The 16,107-nt window shown below is 50.0% G+C and overlaps 1 protein-coding gene across 1 annotated transcript in view; it reads left to right on the top strand.

Moving 5' to 3' along the window:
• Positions 1–16,107, top strand: part of Nol4l (nucleolar protein 4 like) — a 124,235-nt gene that overhangs the window by 54,306 nt on the left and 53,822 nt on the right. Inside the window, exons 3-4 of the mRNA XM_042694704.1 lie at positions 2,136–2,247; positions 10,090–10,199. Of these exons, the coding sequence (XP_042550638.1) occupies positions 2,136–2,247; positions 10,090–10,199 (222 nt within the window). The remainder of the gene's footprint in view (positions 1–2,135; positions 2,248–10,089; positions 10,200–16,107) is intronic.

Below are 16,107 nucleotides of genomic sequence, written 5' to 3'. Positions count from 1 at the left end.
TTCCCAACCCTTGCCCCATCCCATCCCCACCCTCAGTCCCACCGCAAGGATGGAGTGGGTTTCATAAAAACCAGCTACATTGCTGCCTGCAGGTGAGGCCGGACCCAGCGCTGTCCATAGTGGGCCCCAGTGCCCTTGGCTAACTTTCCCAGCCGGGCTGGGTAAGGCCAGGACTGCTTGGGAGATGCTGCCCCTTAGTGGAGAGGAGTGGAAGGACCACATGTAAAGACAGGCAGCTTCAGCTGGGGAAGCTGACATCAAAGGGAGCCTTTCCCCCAGGGGCAGTCACACCTGTGCCAGGGCATGCCAAAAACCCAGAGTAAGGGAAAAGGCCTGGATTTCTAGGCCCACAGTCACTCTTTTACCCATGTTTTCATCTTTCTATTTCCTTCCTTCCTTCCTCCCTCCCTCCCTCCCTCCCTCTCCTCTTTCTTCCTCCCTCCCTCCTTCCCTTCCCTTCTTTCTTTCTTTCTTTCTTTCTTCCCTTCTTTCTTTCTTTCTTTCTTTCTTTCTTTCTTTCTTTCTTTCTTTCTTTCTTTCTTTCTTTCTTTCTTTCTTTCTTTCTTTCTTTCTTTCTTTCTTTCCTTCTTTCCTCCTTTGTCAGTCATGGGGCTTGAACTCTGGGCCTGAATGCTGTCTCTCATCTCTTCAGTCCAAGGCGAGCCATAGCACCACTTCCAGTTTTCTGAGTGGTTTATTGGAGATAAGAGTCTCACAGACTTTCCTGCCTGGGCTGGCTTTGAACCTCGATCCTAAGATCAGCCTCCTGATTAACTAGGATTACAGGCGTGAGCCACCGACACCTGGCTCCTTCTATTTCTTTAAAAGCATTTTAATCCTTTAAAAAATATCTATAAATACTTTCACAGTTTCAATTCAACACGTCAGTTTGTGCATACAGTGCGTTTTGATCAGTGTTATTCCTTCCATTATTCTCCTTCCCCAATCCATCCATCCAAACCCTCCCCTCCCCTTATGATTCCTAGTTTTCTGTTTCTTCCTCTTCTCCTGGCCTCCCCCTCCCTAGTTATGGGGCTGTGTGACCCTAGAACACTGCCTCAAAGGGCTGTGTGACCTCGGATGGATTAGTTCACCTCTCTGGGCCTTAATCACCAGGAATATGAAAGTACCTTAAGAGCCTTTCTGTTGGGAAAAACGGATGCCCTTGTACACAGTTCTCCCTTTAAAAAATGTTCTGGACCTATGAGCCTCTCCAGTGGTGAAAACTGATGTCCATGCACCAACCTTTCATAGTTTTCCCTAAAAAAAGTTCTGGACCTATGAGTCATCACAAGATAAGGCTTATAAACCTTGGGTTCTGTCTCCAGGGTTGTGTGTGATAGTTCATGCTTGTAATCCAATCAACTTAAGAGGCAGAGACAAGAAAATCACAGTTCAAGGCTAACCTGGGCAGTTAGTAAAACCGTATCTCAAGAACAAAATCAAAAGAGAGCCAAGCACCAGTAGCTTATGCTGTAATCCTAGCTACGCAGGAGGCTGAGATCTAAGGAATGCAGTTCAAACCCAGCCCAGGCAGGAAAGACCATGAGACTCTTTTCTCCAATAAACTACTCAGAAAAAGCTGGAAGTGGAGCTGTGGCTCAAGTGGCAGAGCACTAGCCTTGAGCTAAAGAAGCTCAGAGACAGCACTTAGGTCTTGAATTTAAGCACAGGACCAGCACAAAGTAAAAGGGAAGGCTGAAAAGAAGCATGGGTCAAGTGGTAGAGCCTTTGGCTAGCAAGTTCAAGGCCTGGATTCAATTTCTTCTGGCAGAAAAAAAAGGGGCAAGTTGTGTATCCTGTCCTAGAGAAGTGTTTGTAAGTTCACTTTTTATTAGCAGCAATAAATCTTCTAGAGGAATATGGTTAGAACGTGAGCTAAAGACTATATAATGTTTCTATACCTTGCTTTTTTGATTTTTAACCTCCTTTATTTTTTAGAAAACAGATGGTTTTCTATAAACTTACTGGATTGATTTCACAGTTAAGGATGGAGGTCACCTGTCCTGTGCACCACACAGTCCTTCCTTGTTGGGCAAAGGCTTGAGCACCTGTCACCAAAGCATAGAGTTTGGTGACCCAGTGGCCGAGTCACTCGGTGGCACCATATGACATGCCAACTCTTTTCTCCACAGATTGCAGAGACCTACGCCTTCCTCCCCAGAGAGGCTGTCACCCGCTTCCTGATGAGCTGCACTGAGTGTCAGAAGAGGATGCACTTCAACTCCAATGGTCTGGAGCCCAAAGGTAAGGGGCAGATGTATTGCAGGGCCCAGGCAGGAGTGGCCTTTGCCTGGCACTAGTGCTGAAAAATGTAGGTCTGGCTGCTGTCACCATTTCCAGAGGCCAGTGTAGGGTGGTGAGCTGCCCAACGGACCTCATTAACATTTTTTTTTTTTGGTTGTGGGGCTTGAACTCTGGGCTTGGCACTATCCCTATGCTTTTCAGCACTCTACCACTTGAGCCACAGCGCCACTTCCGGCTTTCTAGTGGTTTATTGGAGATGAGAGTCTCATGGACTTTTCTGCCCAAGCTGGCTTTGAACCGTGATTCTCAGATCTCAGCCTCCTCAGTAGCTGGGATTACAGGCCTGAGCCACCGACAACCAGCTTCTCATTAACTTTTAAACCAAGTTCTCTCTTAGAATCCAGTAATCCATCCTTACTGCCTTTCTCTTTTTTTTGGTAGGTTGTGGGGCTTGAACTCTGGGCCTGGGTACTATCCCTCAGCTCTTCAGTTCAAGGCTAGCACTCTACCACTTGAGCCACAGCACCACTTCCAGTTTTCTGAGTGGTTTATTGGAGATAAGAGTCTCATGGACTTGCCTACCTGGGCTGTCCTTTAACTGAGATCCTCAGGTTTCAGCCTCCTGAGTAGCTAGGATTACAGGCATGAGCCACCAGCGCCGGGCTTCTCTACTGCCTTTCATGGCCTAGTCCTTCTTGCCTTTCATGGCCCTACCTCCCACCCAGGTTCCTGTTGGAAATGGTCACCCTGATCACCAGTGCCACCCAGGCCTTTATCTTGGCTGATGTTCCCCATACATATATGTGGACCTGGCTACAGGCTCTCTGAGGAGCATACTGCCAGTGTCCTGGTCAGGACCACAGCACTCTATTAGGACTAGGCCGTCTCTAGGGTCCATTCTCTCCCTTGTATGTTCCCTTGTAGTCCTCTGAGCAGTAGATCCAGGGGACTGATTAGAATTTTAAATGTACATAGCACCTGTGACCAGATAAATTTGTGCCTGGGAACAATGTCCATGTTGACCAGCCCGATCTATGAGAGCAATAGGGACCCCACTTCAGCTTACACCCTCACCTCAAGCACCTCTTCAAGGGCCTGTGTGCCTGAGGGCAGCACTAGCACATTGATTGGTCTGATATAATTTGTCCTGAAAGATGGTGCTGAGGTGGGTTGTATATCAGGATTTGGGGCCTACATCCACACACTGAGGACCCCCCTGGGTACCAGGCATGCAGACGATGCTGATGCCTCTGTGTGTGTGTGTGTGTGTGTGTGTGTGTGTGTGTGTGTGTGTGTGTGTGTGTGTTCCCCTGTATGGAAGGAGTGTGGGAAAGAAGCATAAGCAAATTATACAGATGTAGTTCAAGTAGTAGAAACCAACCATGTACAGACCAAGCTGACCACAAGTAGGGCACCAGAGCCCATGCATCAGGTGGCCTTTCCTCACTGTTGTCCCTAATGTGTGCAAGCAACTCACTGTCCTGGGGCTGCTAGGCCATGGCTGCCTTGCTGGGGTACATGGGACAGCTTCTGAATTATGAAGGACAAGAACCTTCTCAGTGCTCATTCTGGGGTTGAGAGCAGGGCCACAATCTAGGGGTATGAGCTACAAGTTAGCTGCTGTGTATCCTGGGCAAGTGACTTCTCTGATCCTCAGTTTCTCATGAGGTAGGATGAATAATGATCTCTACTCAGAGTGCCAGTGGGGCTTTAGGTTTACCCCTATGCCTGGCACAGGGCTCCCATCTGGGAAGTAAGCATGGCTATCACAGTTGCTATGATAACATGGAAGCCTGAGGGCCCCTGGCCCTAGGGCCAAGATAGCCTTTGGTGCCCACAGATGGGCCAGGAACGCTTTCCAGCTGCCTGGAATCTTGCCCACCCAGCTGCCTGCTCCTCCCATTTCTGTCCTAATTGTTTCCATAGCAACTGGCGGAGTCAGACACTGAACTGCTGCCTGCAGGGGCAAGACTGCAGGGGGGGGGGGTGGAGAACTGCAGCTCTATCTTGATACACCTCCCCCAGCTCCTTGGCAAAGGCTGCAAGGTCCTAGGGCTGTGGGCTCTACTCCTCCTCAGCTGGGTGTACAGGAGGCAGTGTGAGCCCAGCACAGCCTGCTTCCTTTCCTCACTGGCTGCCACTCCTGTGGTGTGTCATCCCAGACTAAAGAAGGAGGGAGAATATAGCCAGATGCTGCCAGAATACAAACCAGCTTGGTGGGCTCTGTGAGGAGCTCACTCTTGGCAGGACTGAGACCAGGCACCTGGCTGTGATGAGAGTGACACACTTCCTCACAGTGTCATGACCTCCAGTAGTGTGCCTGGCAGTGGTAGGGACTGTCCTTCCCCTTGAAGAGAGAGGACCCAGGAAGCAGGCATAATGTGGCTCATGGATCAATGTGACTCCTAGGTCAAGCAGGCCTCAGCGTTCAGCTCTGTTCTCTGCTGTGTGTCCTTGGGCACACAGGGAGCCTCACTGAGTATATCCTGCTCATAACAGCTACCACAATCCTAGAAGGTATCTGTCTTGGCTTAAAGCTGAGAAAACCAAGGCCGGAGAGGTATTGGGTGAAATCATTCATTGAGGTTCTTCTAGGACATAGACACAAAGAGGCAGAACTTTTGCATCAGCAATGTGGGAGAAAGGCCTTCCTCTGGTCCTAAGGATGCGGGTGAAACAAGGAACTCATAGTGCCAGGCACCTGGCACTCAGTGGATACCAGGGTATGCTGGCCCACATTGCTGCATCATGGTGCCCAGACCTAGGGTGGCCCCACCTAAATGCACACAACCAGCCTCCACCAAGGTGGGGTGAGTAATGCTTCACCACACCCAGGCAAGCATTCAGGGTCCACAAAATGGTTGTAGAGTAGAAACCACTTGTGTGGTTTCTAGAAGCTGCCCATGGACAGCCTGAGTCTGAAAGGCTCCCCTGTGTGTTTAGAGGCCAAGGCCAGCCCCCTTAGCCCCCACCCCCATACCCAACCTGCAGATCTTCCTCTCTCCTCCTGACCCAGCAGGAGGCTGGAAGTCCCAACCTCTACCCTATTCCACTGTACTGGCCTCTGGATGCCCCGCAGCACTGCCAGCCCTCCCTCCCCACCCCACAGCCCAGAGGCAATCTTCTTGTTCCTAACCAGGAAGGTGGGGAGAGAGGGAGACAAGGGACAGGATGGAGACTTCTCCAGAGCCACTGAGAGAGTGCCATGCTTCCTGGCCTCATGCTAGACAGAAAGAGAGGAAACAGAGCGGCTTGTCCCCAGCAGAACGTGAGGCCTGGACAGTCCCCTGGCCTCCTCCTGCACCAGGAGCATAAACAAAGGAGGCCTCGGAGGATCTCAAAGTCTGAGGATGGGAAATTCCAGGGCCTTCTGATTCCGCACCCTCTTCCACCAGGCCAAGGAGAGGAGAGAGCAAGAACCAGTTAGGCCCTGGGACCAGCTCAGCTCTGGGGGTATATTTGTTTTCTCTGCCACGACAATATTTTGTTGCAGAGTCAGAAAGCCTGACTTGAGCAACAGTGATTACAGTTCTTCAGGGAACATGCTGGTCCCTCAGGGCAGGCTTTCACAGGCCAGCCAGACTCCTCACCAAGTTCCCAATCCCCCTCCACCACACACACCTGGCCCTCCAGATCCTCCTTCTGGGCCTTCCCACCACCACCCTGTTCCAGCTCATTCTGCCACAGTGGGACCTGTCCTCTCCATTCTCAAAATTGCTGTGCAGTTGGTGGAAGTTGCATAGCCTCTCTGTATGAGGTTGTGTTCTGAGGGTATTAATACTAGCACCCACCTCGTGGGGTGTTAGAGAGCCAAGCAGGCAGGTCAGCAGGCAGTGTGGAGCACTTAGCAAATGTTGGGTAGCTGCTAGCTGTGAGATTGGACCCAGTCCTTTGGATCCTTTTCATGAAGCTTCCTGGAGCCACTCCAGGACCTGCTTAGGCTTTCCTCCGTTAGTACTAATGTGCTTCTATCTATCCCATCCTGTTTCCCTGAGCCTGGGGACTACACTACATTTGTTTTCCCCTTCTTTCCCCTTGTGCAGCACACCAATGCTCCTCAAAGGAACAATAGTCAATCCATAGGGAAGGAACATGTCCATCCCCTTGTGAGTTGGCCCCAGGCCTGAGCCCTGTGTCTGGCTAGTCTGGTGGTTCCTCTGTGCCAGGCTCCTCATAAGCCTGCCTTTGGTCACCCAGACCCGCCTGGGAGATCTGTTACACCTCAGTCATTTGTACCCAGAAGCTTCTATCAGCTCTGGAACAAGGAGTTCTTCCACGCTGCGGGTGAAGACTCATGAGGATACCACCTCCTGTCCCGCCTGGCCAGTGGGAGGGCCACTCACTCAGCTGGAATGTGCACTGATTGATGGGGGCCCCTGAAGGGGTCAGTGGTTGGCTGGGTCTGGCCTGGGCAACAAATGCCTCTGCGTCTTTGACTCTTCTCAAGTCAAGGAAGAATGGGCCTGGCACTTAGGCTGTTCTCGGTTTTCCTTGGCAAGGAGGAATTGGAATGTTCTCAGGACACCAGAAGTCTGTTGGACTCCTAACTCACCTCTCTCCATGGCTACAGTATCCTGTGGTATAGTGGCATCAGGCTATTTGCAGTGTCTTGGGCATGACTCTCCCATCTTTCTGCTTTAGCTGTCCTGGTGTTTGTCCCTCCTGTGAGCATCTGACTCAGGCTCCACTACCCTATGTTCCCCTCTTTCCCACTAATCTCCCTCTTGCATGTGTCCATTCATGACACCCAGAGTTTGGGGCTCCCCACTGCTGAAAGCTCTGCCTGCCTTTTCCTCACTGCAGCAGTCAAGAACGAGCCTCCCACCGCCAGCTCCATAGCTCATTTCCTCACCTGGAATGTCCCCTGCCCACCAACCACTGCCATCTCAGCAGGGCTCTAGCTCTGGGAAGTACAGGACCAAGGCCTTGGCTGGCACACCAGTCACAGGTATTCTCTGATGGGTCTGCACATCTGCCCAGGATGTCCCAGATTCCCCCTCACCAGGTGTCCTGCCTGCCTCTTCTGAGTGCTCCTGGCTCCTGGCCAGCCCAGAAGCAGCTTCTGCTCTGTGGAGACTCTGGGAAGGGAACAGACCAGGGAAGACACACTTCTGCCTTCCACGTTTGCCACCCTAAGCCACACCATTACTGGCTTTATTGACAATACTTTCTGATAAACAGTCATGGCATTTCAGGCAGGACATGGTGATCACCAGCTCCCTGTCCTTGAACAGCCAAGCACAGTCACTGCTCCCCCCACAACAGAGTGCTGTTCACTCCAAGGGTGGGTGGCCTTTCACAAGTACCACGTTGTTGTAGCCTCATCTTTGAGGAAATGAAGTAGAAGTGGCTATTCTAACTACAGTCCATAATCTGCAGACAGGAACCATGGCTCTCAATGTCATCTCTGGAAGATACATTTGACATATGGCCTCCAACCCAATCTCTCCTGGGAGGCCAGAGCCTTAAAAGCCTCCTGGAACTACACAAGTCATGACTCGTGACATGGTAGGGAGAAGAGGGGTACAAAAGCACACCTTAGTTTCTCCTCTGCCAGGCACTTTAGACCACAGGGCTTCCTTGCCCCTACCCCAGGAAAAAACTTTAAGATGCAGAGTGCAGAAGATCCCCATGTGGTGGAACGCCTGTAACAGGAGGTTGAGGTAGGAGGATCACAAGTTTGAGTCCAGCTGAGATACATAGGGAGAGTGTCTAAAAAAAAAAAGGGGGAGGCTGTGGAGGGCGGTCCATTTCAAGCCAACTTCTGAGAAATTCTGTTAATGACATTTAACTTTAAACATCAGGACAAAGTTCTACATTTTTATAACAAACAGTTGATCAGTGCAGTCAAGTCTTCAGGGTCCAGTCTGGCTCTGGGCTGCAGGCCTGCCCCTATCCCAGCCACCTAGCATCTCCCCTCTCCCCTCATCTTCTTTGGGAAACTTCACCTTCCAAAACCTTTTTTCCACCCCAAGCAGAAACTCTGAACCATTTAACTGCCCATCTCTTCCCCATCCCCCCACCCCACCCTCCTGCCCTGGTGACCTCTTTTCTACTTTCTGTCAGTGATTTATCTGCTCTAAGTAATTTGTATGTTCATACAGTATTTGACCTTTGGCACCTGGCATCTTTCCCTTGATACAGTTTTCATGGTTTCTGGGGTCTTGGGGTAGGGGTAGGGGGGTGGTATGGAAGGATAGGTATAAGAGATATCCTCGGTATGACCTCTATATGTCCTTGGCCCTGCACCTGCCTCCCCTTCAGTGTGCACTTTGGTGTGGTGGTGATGGAGATGGAGGAAGTCAAGCTTTATCTAGTTGGGAAGTGGCTCGTACTTGTCATTCTACTCAGATCCCAGCCAATCAGTGGAACAAGGAGATTGTTCTCTCAAAGACCTGGGGTGCAGTGGGATGTCCTATAGCTTCTGGAGACAGGAGAAAGCCAGGGAGCAGGTAACCAAACTTCCCTGGGTATCTTTTTTTTTTTTTTTTGGTCGGTCACGGGGCTTGAACTCTGGGCCTGGGCGCTGTCCCTCAGCTCTTCAGCTCAAGGCGAGCGCTCTACCACTTGAGCTACAGCGCCACTTCCGGTTTTCTGGTGGTTTATTGGAGATAGGAGTCTCATGGTCTCTCCTGCCCGGGCTGGCTTTGAACCGCGATCCTCAGATCTCAGCCTCCTGAGTAGCTAGGATTATAGGCGTGAGCCACCAGTGCCCGGCTTTCCCTGGGTATCTTGACCAAGTGTTTCAGGAGCTGCCAAATATTCCTACCTTCTTACCTATGGATTTTATTTCTTGGAATCAGTCCTTAAAAAGAAAAGATCAGAAATATAGACAGCTATGTATGTAGAGTGCTGACCCCTGCAGTGTTGTTTATAATAGCCACAATAGGAAGAAACCAAAACAACCAATCATGAAGGAAAGGCAGAAGTAAATTATGATATTACACAGCTACAAAAATTACATTTGCAAAATTAAACAATTGTGTTGGTGAGTAAAATACTTAAGATAAAATTCTAAGCAACAAAACTACTATATGCTACAATAGCAAGTATGTAAGGAAAAAAAATCACAGGGTTAAAGAGAAGCATATGCCAAGCTGCTTAGTGAAATTATAGGTTCTTAAGTTTTTCTTCACATCTTTCTGCACTTCGGAGATTCTCTACCGAGAAAAAAGAAAACAAGAAAAAAGAACAAGAACATGTATTGCTTTGATCTTCAGGACAGCAAAGCAACAAACGGGAGGAGAAGGCTCTTCCACATGTGACTGAGGAAGAACCAGCGTTTGGGAGGGTGATAGACACTGGAGGCCTGGCTCAGGCCTGGGAGCCATATGGTACCTAAGGGCGCTTTGGGGGAGATAACTGGGGCCGAGGACGGGGAGGTGGGGTGGAAGCAGATGTTCCCCTGGAAGAGCACTGGCTTAGACAAGGATTGGAAACTTGACTGCCTTTGAGGGCCTGGCAGGTATCCTAATTGAGCAAAGGTGTGCCATATGATAAGGAGTGCTGGGAGGGAGGGTTGGGACAAAAACCTGCCTGAAAGAAGTGACCCCTGCCTGGCTGTACAGTTGCTTGCCGTGGGCCAGGGGCCCAGTGTGTGGTCAGACCATTCAGTTCCCAAACTGGTCAAGTTCCCCATTTTTAACATGTGAAATCTTTAATCAGACTCTGGCACCTCACAGATAAGTGTTTTCATACCGAGCAGCCCACTTCTACAGGCCAGAGACTGTAGGCAGGCTACTGTCAGTGCCCCCCAGCCCCCCCTCTTACTCCCCCCACCCACCATGGGTGACAGACCTCCTGTCCAGACTGAAAGGGGTTTCCTTTTGTTTTTCCTGCCAGAAAACGAGCCTCCATCTCCTCTGGTCTCCGGGATTATTGATTACAACATGCCCCTCACCTCCACGTACTTGAAACAGATGAAGTTGCGAGTGATGAATTCTCAGGAGCAGGTAAGGCGTCTGTGCCTCCACCCCCACCCACTGCCCCTCCGTCCTCAAGCCTGTGTAAACACCCGGAAGCCAAAGAGACCTTTATCTGGTCATCTGTGCTGTGCAGTCAGGTGGAAAGGGGAGAGGTGGGAAGGAGAAGAATGTGGTTTCCTCCTTGGAGGGTCTTCAGTGAAAGCCCTGTGGCTCAGGCTTTGCAAAACTTTCTCCAAGGCCTGTAGACCTTGACCCTCAGGTTTCTCTCTTACTGCCTTTTATCTGCTGCATTTACCCACTGGCCTCCTTTCCCCCAGGGAGGTGTGAGAGAGGCCCCTGGCCGCCTGCCTGTGGCCTCTGGCACTCTCAGGTCCCAGGCAGGCAAGGAGGATGGGCCTTGGAGAGTGGCCCAGGCTAGATAAGACCCCGGGGCCCCCTGGCTGTCCAAGACTCCTAGCTGTGGCTTGCCAAGGCTGTCAGGCACCATGGAAACAGGCAATGAAAAGAAAATCTCCCTGCCTGCCTGCCTTGCACATAGACCACCTTCTAACCCCTTGCAGAGCGAGCATCCTGACTGTCTTTGAAAGGCCTGTGTGAGGGTGAGGGCCTCTGCTGCTGTCTAGTCCAGGGAAGAATTTTTTGCCACCACCTCCAAGTGCTCCTATTCCTGGTGGCATCAGAGCCCAGATCCTTGAGGCCTGACTATGAGAATGGGCAGCTTCTCCCCCATGGAAACAAGAGTCAAGACTGGAGTCTGACTTTCAGCCCTGGGCATGTGTTCTCTTGAACTACTGGTCTTGGCAATGTGAGCCTGTGTGTGCCAGGGATGGTGGCTGGCAGCGGTAGAGGCTCTGTGGTGATGTAACAGGGTGAGTTCAGGTCCATGTTACCCAGTTGGAGGTAACTGAGGCTGGTTGGCTGTCTTCTCCCATGCCCACATCATGGCCAGCCCCTGCAGACCGAATGAAGTCAGCTTTGTTCTAGGAGGTGAGCCGTTTGCTTTGGCCTCTGTGCTACTCACCCAAGAGGGCGTGTCCAACAACAGTAATCATAGTGGGTGAATGGCCCATGTTCTTCTGGGGGGTGTCAGTAACGAGGGAGGGTATCAGTGTCCGTCTTGCTGGTGGTTATGAAATCTCAGCCCCACTGCGCAGATTTCCTCTGCTGACCAATGAGGAGGAATCCATTGCCTTTCCTCTCCTGTATCTACCCACACTGTCCCTCCTCACATGCTTTTGTTACCACGCTGGGCTGTAGCAAGAGTGAGGCACAGAACTACACAGGCAGATGGGCCTGGTCAGGGTGGGCAGCTGCCACCTCCTCCTCCTGGATCCTGATCTGGTTTTTAAATCTTACCACATTTTCACTTGCATCCATAGAAGGAGGGAAGTTAATGCTGTGGGTTAGGCGCCTCAGCAGCCATACAGCCATTCACAAATGTGTATGGAGCCGAAGAGAAGCCATCTCTATGGGAGACAGGCACTACACCCAGCACATACTAGGTGGCGGTAAGCAGCTGTGAGGAAATGATTGATTAGGTGTGATGGTATAGGTATGTGGAAGGCTTTTTTTTTTTCAAGACACATGGTGCTGTGGGTGCTCAGAGTGGCACCAAGGGTCAGGAAAGGCTCGCCTCAGAAGAGGATGCTTTACTTGAAATATGAATCTGAAAGGAAGAGAGTTCTAGGCTGAGGAAGCAGCTTGTGCAAAGGTTCTGTGGTTTAAAGGAGGATAGGGCCTGCAAGAGATCAGGGGCTAGTGTCACTGCAGCAGAGAATGCAACGAATTCTGTGGCTAAAAGCAAAGGGAAAACATTCAGTGCTGGGCACATGAGCTTTTTGGTGAGCATCTGTGAGCAAATGAAAGTTTAAGAAATGAAAGCCAGGCACCAGTGGCTCATGTTATAATCCTACCTATTCGGGAGGCTGAGATCTAAGGATTGCGATTCAAAGCCAGCCTGGGCGGGAAAGTCTGTGAGACTCCTGTCTCCAATTAATCACCAAGAAAACCAGAAGTGGCACTGTGGCCCAAAGTGGGGTAGAGTGCTAACTTTGAGCAAAAAGCCTCAGAGACAGCACCCAGGCCCTAACTTAAAGCCCCACAACTGGCAAAAAGGAAGAAAGGAAAGGAAAGGAAGAAGGAAGGGAAAGGAAGGAAGGAAGGAAGGGGGGACAGATTGTTCTGGCAGGCAAGGCTCAAGCTATTCCCAAAGCAAGGAAAAATTGTGGAGGCTTTGTCCCCAGGGCCCTGAGAGTCCATCTGGGGCTGAAACTGAATGTGTAGTGGCCTCTGAGAGCAGCAGCTCCTCCTACGTGCTTGAAGATCAAAGCACAGCCCCTCCTCACACCACCTGGCAGGTTAGCAGCATCTCTTCCCCCACTAAGGGCCTCCCAGCTGTCACACCCCCACACCGCCCCCCCTGCCCCGAAGCACAGCTGGGAGGTCTCAAGGCCTCAGCCTCCCAGGTAGCACTGTTGTCCCTGTTTATGGCTGGCACATGTCGAAACAAGAAATTACATTGCTCATGCAGTTATTTATCTGCAGCACCAAGGAGGTCCAAGGACCAGCAGACTTTGGTTCTTTAGCTTCAGTTGAAACTGAAAATGCATTTCCTTGAGGGCTGTCCTTGAGGGACAGCTGAATGTCCACATCTAAACCGAGCCTTGGCATAGATTCTGACCTGTCAAATCCCATGTCCCAAAGCAAGGCTTTGAATGTGGCTTCATTCCATCACTCTGACCATAGAATGGCAACAGAGGGCTTTCATAGTGCTTGCTCATCACCAATACCAGCTACCTGGAACATAAACCCACATCTAAAATAAAATAAAACTGGGAACCAGGATAGATTATAGCAATGCTGAATGAAGCTCTGCATTGAAAAACGTTGAGTGAGGAAGTACAGTGGCCCCTTGGCCTCATGGGTCTATGGTTGCAATTGGGGCCACTGTTAAAGAAAAAATAGTCATGCATGTGAGGATGCTGAGTTCAGTATTGCACTACAGATGTTTGTTCACTTTTCCCATCATTCTGCCCAACTTCCATTAAAGACACATGCCTTTTTAATAAATCTCAGATTTTAAACTTATTACTTAAATCAAGCACCTTAAGTGCCCTTTTTAGCTTGGGAGGATTACTGTACTTTTACCTTTTGGGGAATCGTCGCTGCTCCCCAAGGCAGATTTTCATAGAATCAAGGGCAGAGTAACACTCAGCAAATCACATGATGAATTAAATGTGACTGAAGATAACGTGGGTCTGACTGAGAGCTTCTCCGTATCCACTGGGCCACACGGAAGCTTAAAAAGTTTGTCTGTGAATTTAAAAAAAGAAGTATTATGTTTTTGACGGCCCTTGGTCAAAACTGCATGTCACAAATCCATGACTAAGGTCAGCTTTCTGTAGTACTTGCTGTCTCTGTCTCTCTTTCTCTTTCTCTGTCTCTCTCTCTATCTCTGTCTCTGTGTCTCTCTCTGTGGGATGAGAAGAGCATTTACCTCAACTTGCTTTGCTCAGACAGGGAGCAGGCCGTGGGATTTTTTCACAGATGGACAGAATCCATTTGTTTGTAGTCCAGTCATGACAGGTAACTCCTTTTTTTTTTTTCCCCACCAGTCCTGGGGCTTGAACTCAGGGCCCGGGCACTGCCTCTGAACTTCTTTTGGAAGTATGGAAGTCTAACCCAGAAGCTGGGTTGTGGCTCAGTGGGAAAGTTTTGTTTTTTTTTTTTGTTGGTTGAACTCAGGGCCTGGTTGCTGTTCCTGAGCCTCTTTCTGGTCAATGCTAGTACTCTACCACTTGAGCCACAGTGCTACATCAGTGGGAGAATTTTTATATTGCAAACACCAGGTCTGGGTTTGATTCCTAGCTGAGAGAGAGGAGGAGTGAGGGATTACACAAAGAAAATGGTTTCTTCTCAATGCAGCAAATGTTTTTGGTGTTTTTTTTGTTTGTTTGGTTGTTTTTTGTCAGTTGTGGGGCCTGAACTCGGCCTGGGCACTGTCCCTCAGCTCTTCAGCTCAAGGCTAGTGCGCTACCACTTGAGCCACAGTACCACTTCTGGCCTTTTCTGCTTATGTGGTGCTGAGGAATCGAACCCAGGGCCTCATGCATGCAAGGCAAGCACTCTACCATTGAGCTACCCTCCCAGCCCCACTGCAAATGTTTTTAGTGCCCTTGATGTATAGATGATGTGGGGATCAAGACCCTGGTTGTTGTCACTGAAGTGACCATAGAGAGCTGAGAATACTGTGTGTAGTGTTAGAGCTTTTCTCCTACTCAGGAATACTCTGTTATTCTGAGTCTCTTTACCCTCTGTGCCATGGTTCCGCCTATCTGATAAGGTGGTTAGCAAGACTTTATCCCCAAAACAAGACAAAACATGATCCAGTATTATAGTTTTCCTGTCATTCTCTCATTTTCTTGTCCAATCATCCATTCATTCATCTGAGCCAGGCACTGGTCCAAGTGCTAGGCCCCACCTACCTGGCTCCTACCCACTGAGCTATACTGCTCAGTGAGTAAGTGAGAGAGAGATAAGGAAAACACAGATCAACTCTGTGGGGTCTGCAGGAGGGGCTTAGAGGAGAGGACTCAACATGTAAGGATGCTGGTTCCAATGGAGGGATTAAGATGGGTACCTGTTTGGTGTCCAGTGCACTGCACAATTGACCCCTTACATCTCAGGACTCTGCAGGGTCACTTTATTTTCCTCATTCAACAGATCTGATAGCTTGAGTCCTGGCTCAAGGTCACACAACCACTAAAATAAGTAGAAACCCAGATTTCCTTCATTCTCAATCTGAGAACTGGTATACCTGCTAGCTGGACATGCTCATTAGAACCTGCAGCAATCTGGGGACTGCTGGGATAAGTCCTTGGTGAGCAGCCCCAACAGGTTTGGAGGAGAATTAGGAGATGATGCACAGAGAGAGACCAAGATAGGCAAGAGCTGGCCTGAGACCTGGAAGCCCCCTTAAATATGAGGAAAACAGGAATTTCAGAAAGGAACTTTGCAGGGGGCAAGAGGGGCATCGCCTGTACGTCTTGTCTGTGGGAGTGCCTATGCAGTTGGATGAACGCATCCTCATGAGAGTGCAGAGACTGAACCAAGATGCCATTGTAGAAATCCGCAATAGGAACAGAAGCCGCTGCCTGCACTCCTCCCCCAGTGCCGACCTCACTCACTGTACAGAGGTGGAAGCTCGGCCCCTTCCCTCTCTGTTTTGGTCCCCTCCATGCCCAACTCTGGTCTCAGTGCAGAGAAAGCGCTGCATCTGCTGCCCTCCTCCCCTTAGTTCCTGGGCTAGCACTAATGTCTGCTAATGGTTTTAATGTTCTCACAGCAGCATATGAAGTGGTGTGCCGCTCCATTGTCTGAGCCCACGTGCTGGAGGCTCTTTCTTGCCTCCATTAACCTCTGCCTCTCTCGCTTCTCCATGCTGTCCTGGCCCAGAGTTTTCCCCTAGTGGTAGTGTGGGAGCTGAGGGTGAGGGGATGAGGAATTATTAAGGGTGCCCTCTTACCAAGCAAGCCAGTGTAGAGCAGCACTGCTTCCAGCCAGGATTCCAGCTTACCCATTTCCCCTGGTTTAAACCCATGACCCTGGATGCAGGATAAGCTGTGTGACTTTGGGCATGTTGCTTCACATCTCTGTGCTTCTTTTTTCTCCCTTGGTTATTTGAGAGCTTAATAATACACGTTCCTTATAGAGGGGGCCCAAGAATGAGAGGACATGGAGCAAGGAGCTGTTTGGCACCACTTGGAGGACGTAACATGGAGGAATCCCAGTGACTACTGCTGTCATTGACAGTGATCTAATCAGCACTGGTTTAATAGACACATTCAGTGACCTTGAGCAAGAATCCAGGTCCATAAAAACAGATATAATCATGTGGTTGCTGTCACAAAGCTCTTCTTCATAGAAAGGACAGGAC

Source organism: Dipodomys spectabilis, unplaced genomic scaffold (genome assembly GCF_019054845.1).
Source record: "Dipodomys spectabilis isolate Male_0828 unplaced genomic scaffold, ASM1905484v1 ptg000175l, whole genome shotgun sequence".
Taxonomy (NCBI): domain Eukaryota; kingdom Metazoa; phylum Chordata; class Mammalia; order Rodentia; family Heteromyidae; genus Dipodomys; species Dipodomys spectabilis.
The sequence above is the reverse complement of the archived record's forward strand: the minus strand, read 5'-3'. Positions and strand labels throughout refer to the sequence as shown.